Here is a 16,205-nt window from a genome sequence, read left to right as displayed (position 1 = left end):
TTGAGTCTAATCTATTTACATCTGTATGTAAATAGTCAGTATGCCTGAGTGGTCAAACTTAAGCGGCTCCCGGGCATCAGGTCCTCAAGTGCTCATGTCCTGGTCATGGTCCTGGTCATGGTCCTGGTCCTGGTCCTGGTCATGGTCCTGGTCCTGGTCATGGTCATGGTCCTGGTCATGGTCCTGGTCATGGTCCTGGTCAGGGATAGGACAGGAGAAGGAGCTGTTCTGATCTGCATGTATTTTTATTCTTTTTTTGTGAACACAGGGAGAACATGCAAAAGCCGGTTAAAACAATTTCACATCACCTAATCATCACTTAATCATTACATAACAAGCACTAATATAGCAACCTGTGGCTGAGTTGAGTAGATATGATATAACAGCATCGTAACGTGTGGCTGTTGATTTAGTGCCACAGCCAATTACAAAATTAATACACAGATTTAAAGTTACTTGATCATTCAAACACACATACACACACACTTTTCATGTTTTGTACTAAAAATAGTTCTGTTTTTAGCAGTTTTTTAGGCAGTGCCCTGGCAGTCTGCTGGTAGTGTCCTTGTACTGTAGTCTCCTGTCAATGTCCTGGTAGTTCCCTGGTTGTAGCCTGGTAGTTTCCTGTCAGTCATCTGGTAGTGTCCTAATAGTCCCATGTCAGTGTCCTGGCAGTGTCCTGGTAGTGTCCTGGTAGTGTCCTGGCAGTCTTTGATGTAGTGGCAGCAGGAGTACTCTAGCAGAGTTTGAATTAGCATATGTCTGGGCCAGTGAAAGGGCTGTCCGCTGGCAGCCTCTAACAGGATTAGGGGGTTGTAGTGAGGAGGTGCTCCTGGTCAAAACGATGTGAAAGGGATTTCCATTTGTCTAGTCTGGGCCTGCTGTCCTTCTCCTAATCCCTCCCTGTTCTCGCAGCCGACCTTCAGCAGAGCTAATCTGCAGGAAACTGCGCAGGTCCTGAGAGGCTGAACTCTCACCGTAGACCAGCTCCTTTCTCCCTCTGATTCACACTCTTTCTCTCTCACACACACACACATTCTCTCACATCACACACCCTTTTCCGTCATACACTCTCTCAAATCATACTCGCTCGCTCACGCAAACTCCTTCTTAAGGCATACACTCTCTCACACATCACACACGCTCGCTCTCTCTCTCTCTCACACGGAGGATTGAATGCAACGGAATAGGAGATCATACTTTGTATTGAGTGTTGGAACCATGAGGCTGGCAGCTCCCCACAGGGTAAGACGGGTTATTTACTAACTGCTGTGTCTGTGCAACTCTGTGATTACAGAGAGAGAGAGAGAGAGAGAGAGAGAGAGAGAGAGAGAGAGAGAGAGAGAGAGAGAGAGAGAGAGAGAGAGAGAGAGAGAGAGAGAGAGAGAGAGAGAGGGGGGGGGGGGGAGACATAGAGAGAAAGAGAGAGTGTTTTCGTTTACTGAAAGTTTTCGTTTTCTGAACAGCAGGTTTGTTTACGGGTGACTAAATTCAAGCACGGCTGGGATAGTGGAGACAAAACTATTTTATATAATTATCAGTATAGAACTTTTTGAGTGTAGGTTGTAGGTTTAATTTGGACCAAACAAAACAAGTAATGCTACTGTAATATACTGGCTTCACTATACAATGTTTTATTTACATAAATAAGAGCACCTATTTATGGAAACCCTAGCCTTTACCTTCTGCATACCTAAACAGGTAGACTTGAACCAAGGCTGCACGGGAGGGAGGTCACATGAGGACACATGAGGGTTGGTTGGTGATCACCACGCTGCTTTCCCAAGGGACTGTCTGGATGAGATCAAAGCAGCAGGCTGTTACCCAATCAGACCCATGCTCAGACAGACCCAGACAGACCCAGTCAGACACTTCCAGGCCCCACCAGGCCTAGATTGACTCACACCGGCCTAGACCCTTCTCACTGTTGTGCCCATTTCATAAGACATTTTTGTTCTTATTGTTTGCATGTTTTCATTGTGGTTGCAGGGTGGCTTCTCATGACCATGGTGAATGGCCCCTTATGTAAAAGCCATGGAGTCAGAACAGCCCCTGGGGCCGTGCATGGGCAGCCCTGAGATCAAATCTGTTCCTGAAGAGGGACAAGGGGAGGAGTCTTACACCTGCAAACAGGAAGAGCTGGACAGTCACAGTTACAGTCCTGGCATGGACCGCAGCACTGAGAGGTATGTTAGCCCCACTCAAACACACACACACTCACACACTCACACACACACACTCTCACACACACTCACAGGTTTAAATCTTTCAATGCCTACCTTAGCATGTCAACAAACTCGGCTATTCCTCTGTACTATTCTGACTCGTCTCTCTCTCTCGCTGGCTGGCGACGCAGCCTGAGCAGTGAGGAACCGTTCTGCAGGATCTGCCACGACGGAGGGCAGGCAGGCGAGCTGCTGTCCCCGTGCGAGTGTGCGGGCAGCCTGGCCATGGTGCACCGCGGCTGCCTGGAGCACTGGCTCAGCACCTCCAACAGCAGCCAGTGCGAGCTCTGCCGTCACCCGTTTGCACTGGAACGCCTCCCGAAACCTCTCACAGAGGTAGGACACACACACACATCTCGCACACACACACACACACACATCTCGCACACACACACACACTCACACACAACTCGCACGCACACAACTCGCACGCACACAACTCGCACGCACACAACTCGCACACACACACTCATGTGTAACACAGTTTAAATGCAAATGCAGGACAGCAGGACAATGCCCGGTGAGGAGGTTCCATCCTCACTTTTGTGTTCCTCTACAAAGGAAGATAAATTGCCTATTTGCTGCTGATCACCTGTTTGCTAAGTAGCTACAGTAGTAACCTACAGTTAGTGACACGACCCAATGGAACACCTGGCTATTTGCAATTCCAATCTACAAGGATAATAAAATCGACCAAACTACATACTGAATACACTACTAATCTTCCACTTCATTCCATTCAAACCAAAGCAAAAACAACAGTATTTCGCACACCCAGACGATCTCACTAGAGGTTTCACACATTATGGTGCTTTTCACATCATCAGGGTTATCAGCCTCTACGGCTTCACGCAGGCCTAGCCGCTGCTGTCCCTGAACAGCTCTTACCCGGAAAGCCACTTAGCCTGAGAATGAGATTAGATGCTGTTTCCTCGCAGAGCTGTGAGGACAGGACGCCGGTCCCTGCTAACCCAGGAGGGACACCCAGTAATCTGCAGCTAACAACCACACACTCTACAGTGCATGGGCACAGTCACATGGAGCTCACACACACACACACACACGCACACACACGCACGCACGCACGCACACACACACACACACGCACACACACACACACACTCGTTAGCAGGACAAGGGACCTGCACCTGTGTGTGTGTTTTTTTTCCTGGCTATGTTCAAACTATCACATTTTGTATGCCCCCCCCCCCCCCATCATTGTTGTCTAAGTGTTCTGTCCGAGTGTCTCGGTTTTTCACTAATCAAAGATGGCTGGCAACCCTAAAACACACACACACACACACACACACACACACACAGGAGAGACCATTACAGGTGATCTGGAGGATTAGGAAAGGAGAGAAAATAGCAGATAATCTGACAGATGAATGGATGTGTTAGCTACGTACGTTGAAAGTGGGCTAGATCACTATTACGAGGATCAGGTCGCTACTCTCAGAAGGGATTTTGGCTGCAACAGAAATGTGGTGTTTGCCTACACTATAAAAAATGCAAGTAAACCCTCCCTCCCTCTCCCTCTCCCCCTCCCCCTCCCTCTTCAGTGGCTGTGTACTCCGTCTATGCAGCACCAGAGGAGGACCTTGTGTGGGGACATGATCTGCTTCCTGTGCATTACTCCGTTGGCCAGCCTATCAGGATGGCTGTGTGTCCAGGGTGCCATGGACCTGTACTACAACAACAGAATGGAGGCTGTGGGTCTCCTGGTTCTTACCATGGCTCTCTTCACCATATACTTCTTCTGGACCATGGTCAGTTCATCAGAGATGGCAAAAGTACACACATCCTTAAATCAAATAGAAGTACTGATACTCATATAAAAAAAATCAACCTTTCGAAACTTGTTTTTCACATACAACCCGACACAAAAAAGTTGCTAGTTTTTTAGAAACTTTTTTTTCTATATTTTGTTGTTGTTGCCTTCTGCCTTGCTTCATTGTATTTAGACTAGCTTACGTTTGTAGTGCGTGATAGCCAGGAAAAAAAAAAATATGCGCAATGACAAGAAATAATATTGATCATGCCACCAAATACAGATTACAATTAAAGTAACAAGCCTGTCTTGAAAATGTAAGAAGTAGAAAGTAAAGATATGTGTGTAAAAAAGTTAAAGTAAAAAGTTGACAGAAAAATAGTGAAGTATAGTTCTGATACCAGAAAAATCTACTTAAGTACACTAACAAAGTATTTGTACTTCGTTACTTCACCTCTCTGCAGTTCACACCCTGGACTGAGTTTGTAGCATTTAGCTAATTCTGGGCTCTGTTGAGTCCTGGCCGGTGTACCCATCACTTCTCCCTCATTGCCCCTAGGTGTCTCTACGTTATCACATCCAACTGTTCAGAACATGGAAACAGACTGATCAAAGAGTGAGGCTGCAGACCCCCAGACCGGCATGTGTACCCACCAACCATCGGACTCTGTCGCTTAACTTCCTCAGCAAGAATACCAGCAAGGAGACTGTAGTGTAGCTGGAATGCTGCAGGCCCAGTCTACAGAAAGTGAAGGACAGAATAAAATGGAAACGATACGACAGAGGAGACAGTGGTGTATTTCCATTGGGACTAACCCCTGTATCGACACCTTTATTCCAAAAAAAACTTGAAAACTTGACTGGATTACCTTGGACCTGTCTGAAGTTCAAACTTTTTTGTATAAAGAATTTCACAGGAAAATATTTAAAGACACGCCTTTTGGAGAAACGTACAGAAAATCTATTTTTCTGAAGATTGTATCTTGTAGTTGGGTTTAGTTCTGGCTGTGTCTAGCTAGGTCCTGCTGGATCTGGGTGTGGCAGACATATTGGATGGGGGGTTGGGTAATGGAAACTGCTGATGTCAAAATGAAGGGAAAAAAGCATTGTGACGATCCTTCAGTTCTGTTTAACCCTTGTGCTGCCTTCGGGTCACATGACCCAAAGGTTCATAACGAACCATCGTTGTGTTTACCCAATACAAAAACAAATAAATAGCATTTTCTTTTAAACTTCACAATGTGGGGGGTCTGAGACAGCCCGACAGTTAAAAGAAAATTCCTCACTTTGTTTTTGTATGCGGTAAAGTTGTCGCAATACGACACAATCACTGATGGGTCAGAATGACCCGAAGATAACACAAGGGTTAAGTTCTGCTTGTTTAACATTATCATCAGTTATCTGGGTGTTCCAGAAACTCTGGTTCCATCATCCATTTTGGGATGAACTTTCATTGGGAGAGTTCATCAGAATACTGTACCTAACCACAAAATCAAGACATGCTAGACAAAAAAAACTTTATTGAAATCAAACATAGTAACGTATCCATCTTCAACATTAAGGCTATGGCAAATGGTCCATCTACATGACAGGCTGTGCAAATATAAATAAAGCCCCAGTGTTCATATCCCCTGCTTTAGTTTCCCCAACAATAAGCCTTCAGTCTCCCTGAACTAAAATGAGATGAATATGAACCATCTTGTCCACGTAGAAGCAAAACAGTAAGTGCTACCAAAGCCTCCGGCAAACCTTCAGGCGATGAAATATTGTTAAATTAAAAGACTTGAGCGCGTAACTTGCTTGATTCTTCATTCTCTGTTCCAGTGTTGTGCCAGTGCTAACCCCTACAAGAGCAACTAGGAGAAGAATGTATGTCCCGGGAAAACAAGGTAACAAGGTGCACCGTAAAAGAAAAAGTTGTTTACACTGCGGCCATGGCAACGGCAGTTGATTTAGTACCATTCCATCCTACTCCCTCTTAGTTCATGCTGGGAGCAATGAGCTGTCCAACCCCTCATAAAACCATAGTGTCATGAAACTGGACTGGAGTTGAAGAGCTCGTAGGTGGCATCTCTTAACAAACAGTCACAGGGCTTGAGCTCTGTGGGGTTGCTGGGAGACAGAGGGCGTCAGAGATCAGTCGGCGGCGGTCAGACCTGGCGTTCCCATTTCTGAAGCGAAGGGGCGATAGAGGATGGGGGCTTGCAGACGGATGAGGTCACATGACAGCGCAGCTAGGATCATCAGTTCTCACCTGACCCTAGGACAGAGAACGACACAGTCACAGTCTGGGAGATAATACACACACACACACACACACACGGTCATGCAGGGAGAAAGCATGAGGAAGACAGACAATACGTGCCATTTATGTAGGATCACCACCTATAACGAAACAATCTAGAGCTGCATCATACTAGCATTAGCATGCAGGGTTCAGATGCATCATACTAGCATTAGCATGTAGATCTGCAGGGTTCAGATGCATCATACTAGCATTAGCATGTAGATCTGCAGGGTTCAGATGCATCATACTAGCATTAGCATGTAGATCTGCAGGGTTCAGATGCATCATACTAGCATTAGCATGTAGATCTGCAGGGTTCAGATGCATCATACTAGCATTAGCATGTAGATCTGCAGGGTTCAGATGCATCATACTAGCATTAGCATGTAGATCTGCAGGGTTCAGATGCATCATACTAGCATTAGCATGTAGATCTGCAGGGTTCAGCTGCATAGGGAGTGTGCCCACAGTCCTCTCCTCACCTACAGAAGGCCGTCTGGCTGCTCTCAGACACTCAAGACAACAAACAACATTTCTTTTTTCTTCTCTTTGGCTTTTGACACAGACAGAGAGGGGAGACAACGGGGTCAAACTCAGGCATGTGTTGTCGCAAACGTGTTGCTGAACGGTGTGTGCGATATGTGTGATATGAGACGTGGTGTTTTTACCTGTCTTCTGAGGTGGTGAACGTCACTGCCAGTCACACACTCCTCATCGAAGTCCACGTTAAAGTCCTCCTCCACTCTCCCCTGCACACACACCAACCTGCGCTCCGCTGTCTCCTATTGGACAACATCCACAGGGGGGCAGCCAATGAACATCAGACCAGTCAGTGGCCAATCAGTGAGAGGTGCTCTGTCAGACCTTTACCTCGTTGTTGGAGTTGAGCAAACACACCCGGACATCAGAGACTGGGCCCCAGCTCATGTGATCCCTAAGAACCAGGTCACTGGGGGGGTTAGCTTCCACACCCGCCTCTGCTGCCCAGATCTGACACACAAACACAGTGTGAGATGCTAAGTCCTAGCTAGCTAGCTTGATGGTGCTAGTTAGCTAGTGCTAGTTTGAGACTCTCATTCCTAGCTAGCTAGCTAGCTCGGTGACGCTAGTTAGCTAGTGCTAGTTTTAGAGGCTCAGTTCTAGACAGTCTTGATTCCTTTTAGTTGTACTCACGGTGAGGGTCTGCCCTCCTCCCAGCACATAGGCTGGGGGGAGCTGGAAGGATATCTCTGGGCAGTCTGGGTGGCTCCTCCTCACCACCCAGCCCCCTAGTGGCTGCTCCTGAAATTGAAAGGGAGATACACCTCAGTTACATAGCCTCTTTAGAGAATCTGTTACGGTAAATAATATTATAGATTCAAAGCGGCAACAGTTCAAACTGGAAATGGGGTTCATTTGAAGTGAATGAATTCTGTGGATGCATGTTCATCTCAACCAACAGTGTGTACGTATTCTACTATGCAAGTCCTTCCATACTGTGTCCGAATTGTTCTTCAGCACGACATAGCTTCCATCCAGATCGATCTCGGCCACAGTCACATGTCCATGCGCTGTTGCATTCTGGGACACTTTATAAGCAGGTGAGGTCCCTGACGGGCCTTCATGTTTACGTTTCTTTCCCTTTAGCTTCCGGGCGCCGTGCAAGTGTGTGCGTGACACAGTCGCGTGCTGGGAGGGGCTTGGAGACAGGTGCAGTCTGATTGGAGGACACATCAAATAGAATGATAACGTGCACCCAATCAGTACAGAGAAATGCCATCAGGAAGACGCTGACAAACATGTTGATTTACAACACCAGGAATTGTATAAAAGCACACAAGTAGAGACCAGAGACGCTTTGGTTGTGTATAAGTGTGTGTGCGTGTGAGCATGTGTGTGTGTGTGTGTGTGTGTGAGCATGTGTGTGTGTGCAAGCGTTCTACCTCTGCTCCTCCCCCTCCAGCATCTTCCTGTAGGCGTTGATCTCCATGTCCAGGGCCAGCTTGACATCCAGCAGGTTCTCGTAGTCCTCCAGCTGGCCCTGCATCTGCTCCCTCATGGTGGCCATCTCCTGGTCCTTCTGGCTCAGCCTCTGATGCCCCAGCTCACGCTCCCGGTCCACTGTCCTCTCCAGCTCACACACACGGCTCTCCAGGGCCCCGTTCTACACACACACACACACACACACACACACACACACACACACACACACACACAGGCACAGACACACACACATAGCACAGACACACACAGGCACACACACACACAGACACACACATAGCACAGACACATACAGGCACAGACACACACAGGCGCAGACACAGGCACAGACACACACATAGCACAGACACACACGTAGGCACAGACACACACACAGGCACAGACACACAGGCACAGACACACACAGGCACAGACACACAGGCACAGACACACACAGGCACAGACACACACACAGCACAGACACACACAGGCACACACACACGCACAGACACACACATAGCACAGACACATACAGGCACAGACACACACACAGGCACAGACACACACAGGCACACACACACATAGCACAGACACACACAGGCACAGACACACACACAGGCACAGACACACACAGGCACACACATTGCACAGACACATACAGGCACAGACACACACACAGGCACAGACACACACAGGCACACACACATAGCACAGACACACACACAGGCACAGACACACACATTGCACAGGCACACACAGGCACAGACACACACATAGCACAGACACATACAGGCACAGACACACACACAGGCACAGACACACACAGGCACACACACACACACACACACACACAGGCACACACATAGCACAGACACACACATAGCACAGACACACACAGGCACAGACACACACAGGCACAGACACACACGGGCACAGACACACACAGGCACACACACACATAGCACAGACACACACACATACAGAAAAACATGTTTGTGTAACAGAGGGACACAAACAGACCGCAGCAGCAGTACAGGGCCAGAGTGAGGCAGACAGGCGCTTCACTACCTGTTTCTGGAAGTGAATGAGCTGGGAAGTCAACGTATCGATCCTCAGTTTGGTTCCTACGAGTTCTTCTCTGGTGGAGGACGCCACGTCACCGTTCTTCACAGCGCTCTGCTTGGCATTCTCTAGCTGTCGCACAAAAGAACACACAATCAATGCTGGTCGACCAACCCGCCGATGAGCGAACTTCAGCGTAGGAGGATCGGTGGATGACTGTAGGACGGCACCGTGGAGATACCTTTTTCAGTCGGATAACGCACTCTTTCATCAGCATTCCACCTCTTTTCTCTCCATCTACCACCTCCTGCAATCCCTCTCTCTCTGCTCCTTCATCTACCATCTCACATAATCCTCCTCTCTCCAGCACCTCTCCTCTCTCCAGCACCTCTCCCCTCTCCAGCACCTCTCCCCTCTCCAGCACCTCTCCCCTCTCCAGCACCTCTCCCCTCTCCAGCACCTCTCCTCTCTCCAGCACCTCTCCTCTCTCCAGCACCTCTCCCCTCTCCAGCACCTCTCCTCTCTTTACCAGATCCCACCCTTCCTCTCTCCTCTCCATACATCCCTCTCCTTCCTCTCCTACCACCTTGAGATCCAGCACAATGATGCGGTCTAGCACTGTCCTGCACGAGATCCTGGCTTCTCTAACGCAGAGATTCATCTGAGAAACACACACACACTTATCAGTCCATACAGTCACACAGATTCGGTAAAGTCAATACTTCCACACGCACTTCATAATCTTGTGTACACATTGTTCAGTCTATACAGTCACATTCTATTATCCTACTTGTACACACACACAAAAGCAACAACAACAGCCTCCACCGATTGGAAGTGGCAGGATGAGTCAAGTCAAGGTAATCTATACAGCACATATAAAAACAAACAAACAAACAAACATGATAGGTGAGCCAGACTCACCTTGGCATTGTAGGTTTTCTCCAGTTCCTCCTTATACTGCTGTATTTGTCCGTCGTGTTCCTGCCGTAGTTGTTGCATGGCCTCAGACAGTTTGCTCTCAAACTCCCTCTGCCTCCCAGAGTCCACCTCCATCATGCGACTCTCATGCCTGCTTCGGACTTCCTCCACCTCCTACGTACATAAACACACAAGTTACCAGAAAATCTCCATTGTGTGTGTGTGTGTGTGTGAAAATGTTGTGGTGTGTGTATTGAGTTTGACCTGTTCACGGATGTGTTTCTGGAAGTTGAGTTGTTCTCTGACAGTTTGCAGCTGGTTCTCCAAGTCCACCCTCCTCAGCATCTCAGTGTTCAGCTGGGTCTTCGTGTCCAACAGGGAAGACTCCAACTGAACACACACACACACAGTAAAGCAATAAGAAGTATACGCCATGTTTTAGGATCCATCTTCTTCCACATACATGCTGGATTCAACTGAAACCTCCAGGTTGGTCCTTACACTGGCCAGATGGGACCTGTGCTCGGACAGATCTTTCTCCAGTCTCCTGTTCTCCACCAGTAGGTTGGCACACTCTGCATCTTTAGAGTTCAGGGCCGTCTCCAGGTTCCTCCATTGAGACACCGCACTGCCCAGGTCACACTCCTTCTTCTGGTTCCTGGAGAGAAGAATCAGTACATCATCTCCACACTATGGTCATCACCTGATTTAGCATCCATTTCTACTGTATACGCGTTACTATACGCAACTATTAGGTCTAATGCAGGCCAGGCAGAACTTTGACCATCCTATAAGACACACTGTCATAGGTAGCTTTGGGTACTTGAACAAGGCCTGTTTTGTACCTGGCTTGTAGTTTGCGGTGGTCTTCTACAACATGACTATAATCAATTTGCAGCCTGGCCCTCTCGCTCGCCAGGGCATCCAGGCTCATCCTGACATCAGCCAACTCCTCTTCATACAGCCGACGGACGTTGCCCATCTCCCGGTTCTTAGACTCTTCTTTCTCCTCCAGCAGGAGCAGCATGGATGACTTGTCATTTTCCAGTTGGCGGACGCGCTCTATGTATGCAGCAAGTCGGTCGTTGAGATGGCTGAGCTCTTCCTTCTCCTGGACCCGGGACAGGCGGGTAGGGCTGATTCCGCTGGGGGACGCGGTGCCGGTGTTTCGTCTGGCGGTGGAGCGGGTTGAGCGGCTAGTGGAGGTTGCTGGTGTGGAGGCGGGAGAGGCCATTGATGGTGGCGGTGTGGAGCTCCACCTGTTATTTCTCGTGTGAATTGGAATCTACGTAAAGAACAACGAAATGGGTCTCGATGATATACGACGGACTGTTAATATCCAGTAGAATCAATCAATCAAGATAACTAGCGTTACGTTTTCAATCAACATGCGGTATGTCGACAGAGCCTGCAAAACATTTTAACAAACTGAAATAAAACGCGATGTAATTCATTTGACACTATAATTAGGAGTCAATGGCGGAAACTAGCCTACCAGATAACTTTCGCTGACTCCTGATAAGTTTCTCGCAGTGGTTTAAGGATTGTGATAAGTTAAACAGTGCAGACCACCAAGGCCATCGGCTGGGTAGAAGAGATGACTGGTCAAAACTCTGCAGATGATGTCACCATCACAAGACCACGCGCTTCTGGATTTAAAGGGAACGTTTACGTTTTACGCCGATAAGATTAACTGAACCTGCTTTGAGTTGACGATTTATTGTGTACGATAATATTATCCCGTAGAGAAGACATTCCGTTTGTTGTTATTTAAATATTTGTCTTGGATCAGTGACGGTATTTCGAGTTGTTTGGTTAATTCGACAGCAGGGGGAGCCAGATATCCATAATTGGAAACAGGAGCCAGTAGTTAGACTTCACTGGATACTCCGGTTAAAATCTGCGAATGCTGAGAGAAATCAGGCCTGTTTCAGATGGATGTGACTGTCGGTTCTGGGTGCATGTAGGCTACTGTGGAACAGGTCAAGGCAGGTAGACTATCTTCCGAATTTGAAAAATATTCTAGAGTATCAGCAGATTAGTTCGTATTCAGCCTGCCTGCCCGGCGGTACACCCCCAGCCTCTGGTTACCAGGGCTCAGTAAATTGAGTAGGAGAAGGATACAATGAGCGCTGGAGGCAGTGAGAGGCTGTGGAGCCAAGCAGGTTTCGACTGCACTTGTTAATCAAAGTGAAAAGCTCCCTCCGTCTGTGCCAGCTTCTATTCCTCACCTCATAATAAAGGGCAAGTTGTGCCCCCCTGGCACACGAGCACTGCCTTTGATGGCCCTCTCCATGGGGCTTAGCGAGGGACAGCTATCACGCACCCCCCAGAGAAGGACAGTATTACAGCCAGGTGAGTGATACACACTGACAGGAACCACGGAATATTTGGAGACTACGGTATCAGGGTTCATAAAAATATTTGGTGTTGCCCTTTCATTCAGTGGTTCAGTGCTTAGGATATCAGCTTCACAAGGAATATGAACTTGTTTGGATTTGCTGGAATCTTATCAGTGTATGCTGCACAGCTGAAAAGTGATCTAACTTACAAAACAACAAAAACAAAATGGTTAAATATTCGACCACTCATCAGTAAATGAAATAATCAAACTGGTAACAGCATTAATGATGAGGATGATAATGATAACCGTTATAGTGATGGTGATGATGATAATAGGGATTACTCAAATTCTGAAATTGATCAGTCTGAAGCCTGAAACCTGTATTCAAATCCACGTTGGCTATGGGACGGGGGCGGCGGCAGAGGTTTTGCATGCGCAGCACAACTCCCGTCGCTTCGTTCTTTAGCACCGTCGCGCCACACTGAGAGGAGATACCGACTTTATTGCAGCTCGCGTGCAGTGGCGCGTAATACCATACTGTACTCAGATATATATTTTGATGGATCTGGATCGCTCAACAGATTGTTAGTTATTGGCAGCGGGTTTTGAGTGCTGGGAGATATTGAGCTTGCTATCAGCTTTAGGACACCAGAACAAATGTGGATATCCACATGAGCGAAGGTAAGATTTGATCAGGTCTAACCGCTACGGTGACCAAATGTGAGGGAAATATGACGTGTTTATGATCTCTTATGTCGGCATTCAATTCCAGTGATTGTGCAGTTGTTGCTCAGTTTTGATAACTTACGAGCCTAATGTACTGCGTGAAGGGGCTTTGACACTTGGGGAGTTGCGAAGCATAAACCATCGGATGTGACGAGGAATTCAGACTAGTGGCGTAGATTGCTGTCACAGGTGGTTTTGGACCGGACGACGGCTCACCATTGATACGCATCAGTCACTGCTCATTACAGAAAAGGAAACATATCCCTGACGGCTGACGTTTATTTAGAATCTTGTTATTTTGCACCAGTTGACGGCATCCCTCCCTCTCCCTAGACTGAAGAAAACCACGGCGGGCCTCAGGACGTCCAGGGATCTGAACCCCGGGGCCAAGATAAAGATGAATCGGTTCCTGCTCCAGGTCTTTGGGACTGGCGTTGCTCTCTGTCTGCTCTCTACAAGTTCCAGGGTAGGCTTCTGCAGTCTGAAAGGATGGAATAAATGGTGCAGGAATCTCATTACCTCAGTAAATTCAAATCATTCATATGCTCTAGAAACTTGGATTTGGCTATTCATGGTTAAATGGAAATAGCCCAGGTAGTTGGGCTATTTAAAAAAATATAACATATGCTCTAAAAATACCTCACAGTCATTGTAATGATGTTGGCAGACCTGCCTGTTTGGGCTGAATTGAATGTCACCTGTCTTTGAGGCTGCACCCTCTAAAGCCCTATGGCTGATAAATATAGCGGCACTAGCATTGTATTGTATCTGAGTGTAATGGAGGATCTCTGAGACAGCAGATAGCAGGCCAATCCCTGCTGTCTGCTTAGGAGCAGGTGTGAAGAAAGATGTGCTCCCCTCAGGGAGGAGGGCTTGCTGTAGGACAGGTGCTGCTTGAGAACATGTCCTGGTGTTGTCTGAAGGCATGCTGGCTAAAACATGGTGCCTATGAGTAGGGTATTCTTCTCAGCTCTGCTCTCCTTCTCCTCTCCTCTCCTCTCCTCTCCTCTCCTTCTCCTCTCCTCTCCTCTCCTCTCCTCTCCTTCTCCTCTCCTTCTCCTCTCCTCTCCTTCTCCTCTCCTCTCCTCTCCTCTCCTTCTCCTCTCCTCTCCTCTCCTCTCCTCTCCTCTCCCTCTCCTCTCCTCTCCTCTCCTCTCCTCTCTTCTCCTTCTCCTCTCCTCGGCTCTCCTCTCCTTTCCTCTCCTTTCCTTTCCTCTCCTCTGCCCTCCTCTCCTTTCCTTTCCTCTCCTCTCCTCTGCCCTCCTCTCCTCTCCTTCTCCTCTCATCTGCTCTCCTCTCCTCTCCTCTCCTCTGCTCTCCTTTCCTTCTCCTTCTCCTTCTCCTCTCCTTCTCCTTCTCCTTCTCCTTCTCCTTCTCCTCTCCTCTCATCTGCTCTCCTTCTCCTTCTCCTTCTCCTCTCCTCTCCTTCTCCTTCTCCTTCTCCTTCTCCTTCTCCTTCTCCTCTCCTCTCCTCTCCTTCTCATCTCATCTCCTCTCCTCTCCTTCTCCTTCTCCTTCTCCTTCTCCTTCTCCTTCTCCTTCTCCTTCTCCTTCTCCTTCTCCTCTCCTCTCCTCTCCTCTCCTTCTCCTTCTCCTTCTCCTCTCCTCTCCTCTCCTTCTCCTTCTCCTTCTCCTTCTCCTCTCCTTCTCCTTCTCCTTCTCCTCTCCTTCTCCTTCTCCTCTCCTCTCCTCTCCTCTCCTCTCCTTCTCCTTCTCTTTCTCCTCTCCTCTCCTCTCCTCTCCTTCTCCTCTCCTCTCCTTCTCCTCTCCTCTCCTTCTCCTCTCCTTCTCCTCTCCTCTCCTCTCCTCTCCTTCTCCTTCTCCTCTCCTCTACTCTCCTCTCCTCTCCTTCTCTTCTCCTCTCCTCTCCTCTCCTCTCCTTCTCCTCTCCTCTCCTCTCCTCTCCTCTCCTTTCCTCTCCTGTCCTTGTCTCTTCTCTTTTCTCCAAGGTCTGTTTAACAAAGCCTAAATGATTTGTCCATCTTGTTTCAATCCTGCCGTGATTTATGTCCATGTGTGCTGTACATGTGGGGCCCTTAGAGGGGATGTAAGTTAGAGGAGTGAAAGCCACCAGTGTCAGATAGACAGGTGTTTCTGCTTCCCAGCACCACATTCATCTGCACTTCTAATCAGACCCTGACTGCGGTGCTTAACCTGCTATTGACCATGGCCCTCATAACCTCTCTCTCCCTCCCTCTCTCCCACTCTCTTTAATACCCCCTACATCACAAAACACACCTGACGTTTTCTTTCTCGTCCCAATCCCACACCTGCCAAAGGCTATGAACAGTCACACCTGTGGTTAAGCCCATTTCTGTGTACAGTGGAACAGAGGTTTGTTCTTTCGGTGCTGTGTGTGAGTGTACGAGAGAGAGAGAGAGAGAGAGAGAGAGAGAGAGAGAGAGAGAGCAGAGAGAAAATGGGGACATGGTGTAAGAGGACATAACACAATGAGTGCTTTAGCAGATTTTTTTATTTTTTATTTGCAATTCTGTAGAGCTTAATAAATCTGCCTCATGGTTGGCCTGGGTCCTCCTACAGCACTTTATTCCCACCAATCGTATCCAGCTTTCAGTGCATCTGTCCACTAGTGAGTTAACAGAGACAGCAACCTGCTGAACTCCCCCACATCTAGTAAACTTCCTGATTCCACCAGCTACTGTGGTCGTAGGCTGCTGTAAACCCGGCATCTGAGAGAAGCTGCACGGAGACACAGCCAGCCCAGAACCTCAGCTCTCTCACACTCCTCCAAGGTGACGGCTGCACGCCTCTCGGTGGTGTTTGAGAAGCTGCGCGTACTTGATCTTGTTTGGTATGTTCTTGTGAGGTAAGCCGAGCTAAACAGGAATGTTTGGGGCACTGTGGATAATGTCTCGTCAGTCAGAGCACATGAGATTGAGGATCCTGATT

At 48.1% G+C, this 16,205-nt stretch overlaps 3 protein-coding genes across 7 annotated transcripts in view; 2 read left to right on the top strand and 1 right to left on the bottom strand.

Moving 5' to 3' along the window:
- The first annotated feature begins 485 nt into the window (after window positions 1–485).
- Window positions 486–4,766, top strand: zgc:158785 (uncharacterized protein LOC791214 homolog). The gene is made up of 5 exons (XM_062471599.1): window positions 486–1,245; window positions 1,990–2,186; window positions 2,357–2,561; window positions 3,788–3,994; window positions 4,556–4,766. Exons 2-5 carry the CDS (start codon window positions 2,014–2,016, stop codon window positions 4,712–4,714), a joined length of 744 nt encoding a protein of 247 aa, XP_062327583.1. The 5' UTR covers window positions 486–1,245; window positions 1,990–2,013; the 3' UTR covers window positions 4,715–4,766.
- Window positions 4,767–5,499: 733 nt separating this feature from the next.
- Window positions 5,500–11,860, bottom strand: lmnl3 (lamin L3). Of its 4 annotated transcripts, XM_062471595.1 has the most exons (14): window positions 11,721–11,860; window positions 11,071–11,510; window positions 10,727–10,883; window positions 10,490–10,615; window positions 10,229–10,399; window positions 9,546–9,965; window positions 9,311–9,436; window positions 8,206–8,426; window positions 7,760–7,979; window positions 7,457–7,564; window positions 7,154–7,273; window positions 6,952–7,065; window positions 6,766–6,836; window positions 5,500–6,256 (listed from the first exon to the last, which is right to left on the bottom strand). In XM_062471595.1, exons 2-13 carry the CDS (start codon window positions 11,457–11,459, stop codon window positions 6,798–6,800), a joined length of 2,211 nt encoding a protein of 736 aa, XP_062327579.1. In that variant the 5' UTR covers window positions 11,460–11,510; window positions 11,721–11,860; the 3' UTR covers window positions 5,500–6,256; window positions 6,766–6,797. The 4 variants fall into 4 exon arrangements, with proteins under 4 accessions (XP_062327579.1, XP_062327578.1, XP_062327581.1 ...); XM_062471594.1 differs by lacking the exon at window positions 6,766–6,836; XM_062471597.1 differs by lacking the exon at window positions 9,546–9,965.
- Window positions 11,861–13,002: 1,142 nt separating this feature from the next.
- adamtsl3 (ADAMTS-like 3) overlaps window positions 13,003–16,205 on the top strand; it is an 87,085-nt gene continuing 83,882 nt past the window's right edge. Inside the window, exons 1-2 of one of the 2 annotated variants that reach the window (XM_062471590.1) lie at window positions 13,003–13,250; window positions 13,629–13,761. In XM_062471590.1, coding sequence (XP_062327574.1) covers window positions 13,693–13,761 — 69 coding nt within the window. In that variant the 5' untranslated portion in view covers window positions 13,003–13,250; window positions 13,629–13,692. The remainder of the gene's footprint in view (window positions 13,251–13,628; window positions 13,762–16,205) is intronic. The other variant, XM_062471588.1, reaches the window with a different exon arrangement.

Source organism: Osmerus eperlanus, chromosome 10, assembly GCF_963692335.1.
Source record: "Osmerus eperlanus chromosome 10, fOsmEpe2.1, whole genome shotgun sequence".
In the NCBI taxonomy this organism is placed as follows: Eukaryota; Metazoa; Chordata; class Actinopteri; order Osmeriformes; family Osmeridae; genus Osmerus; species Osmerus eperlanus.
The sequence above is the reverse complement of the archived record's forward strand: the minus strand, read 5'-3'. Positions and strand labels throughout refer to the sequence as shown.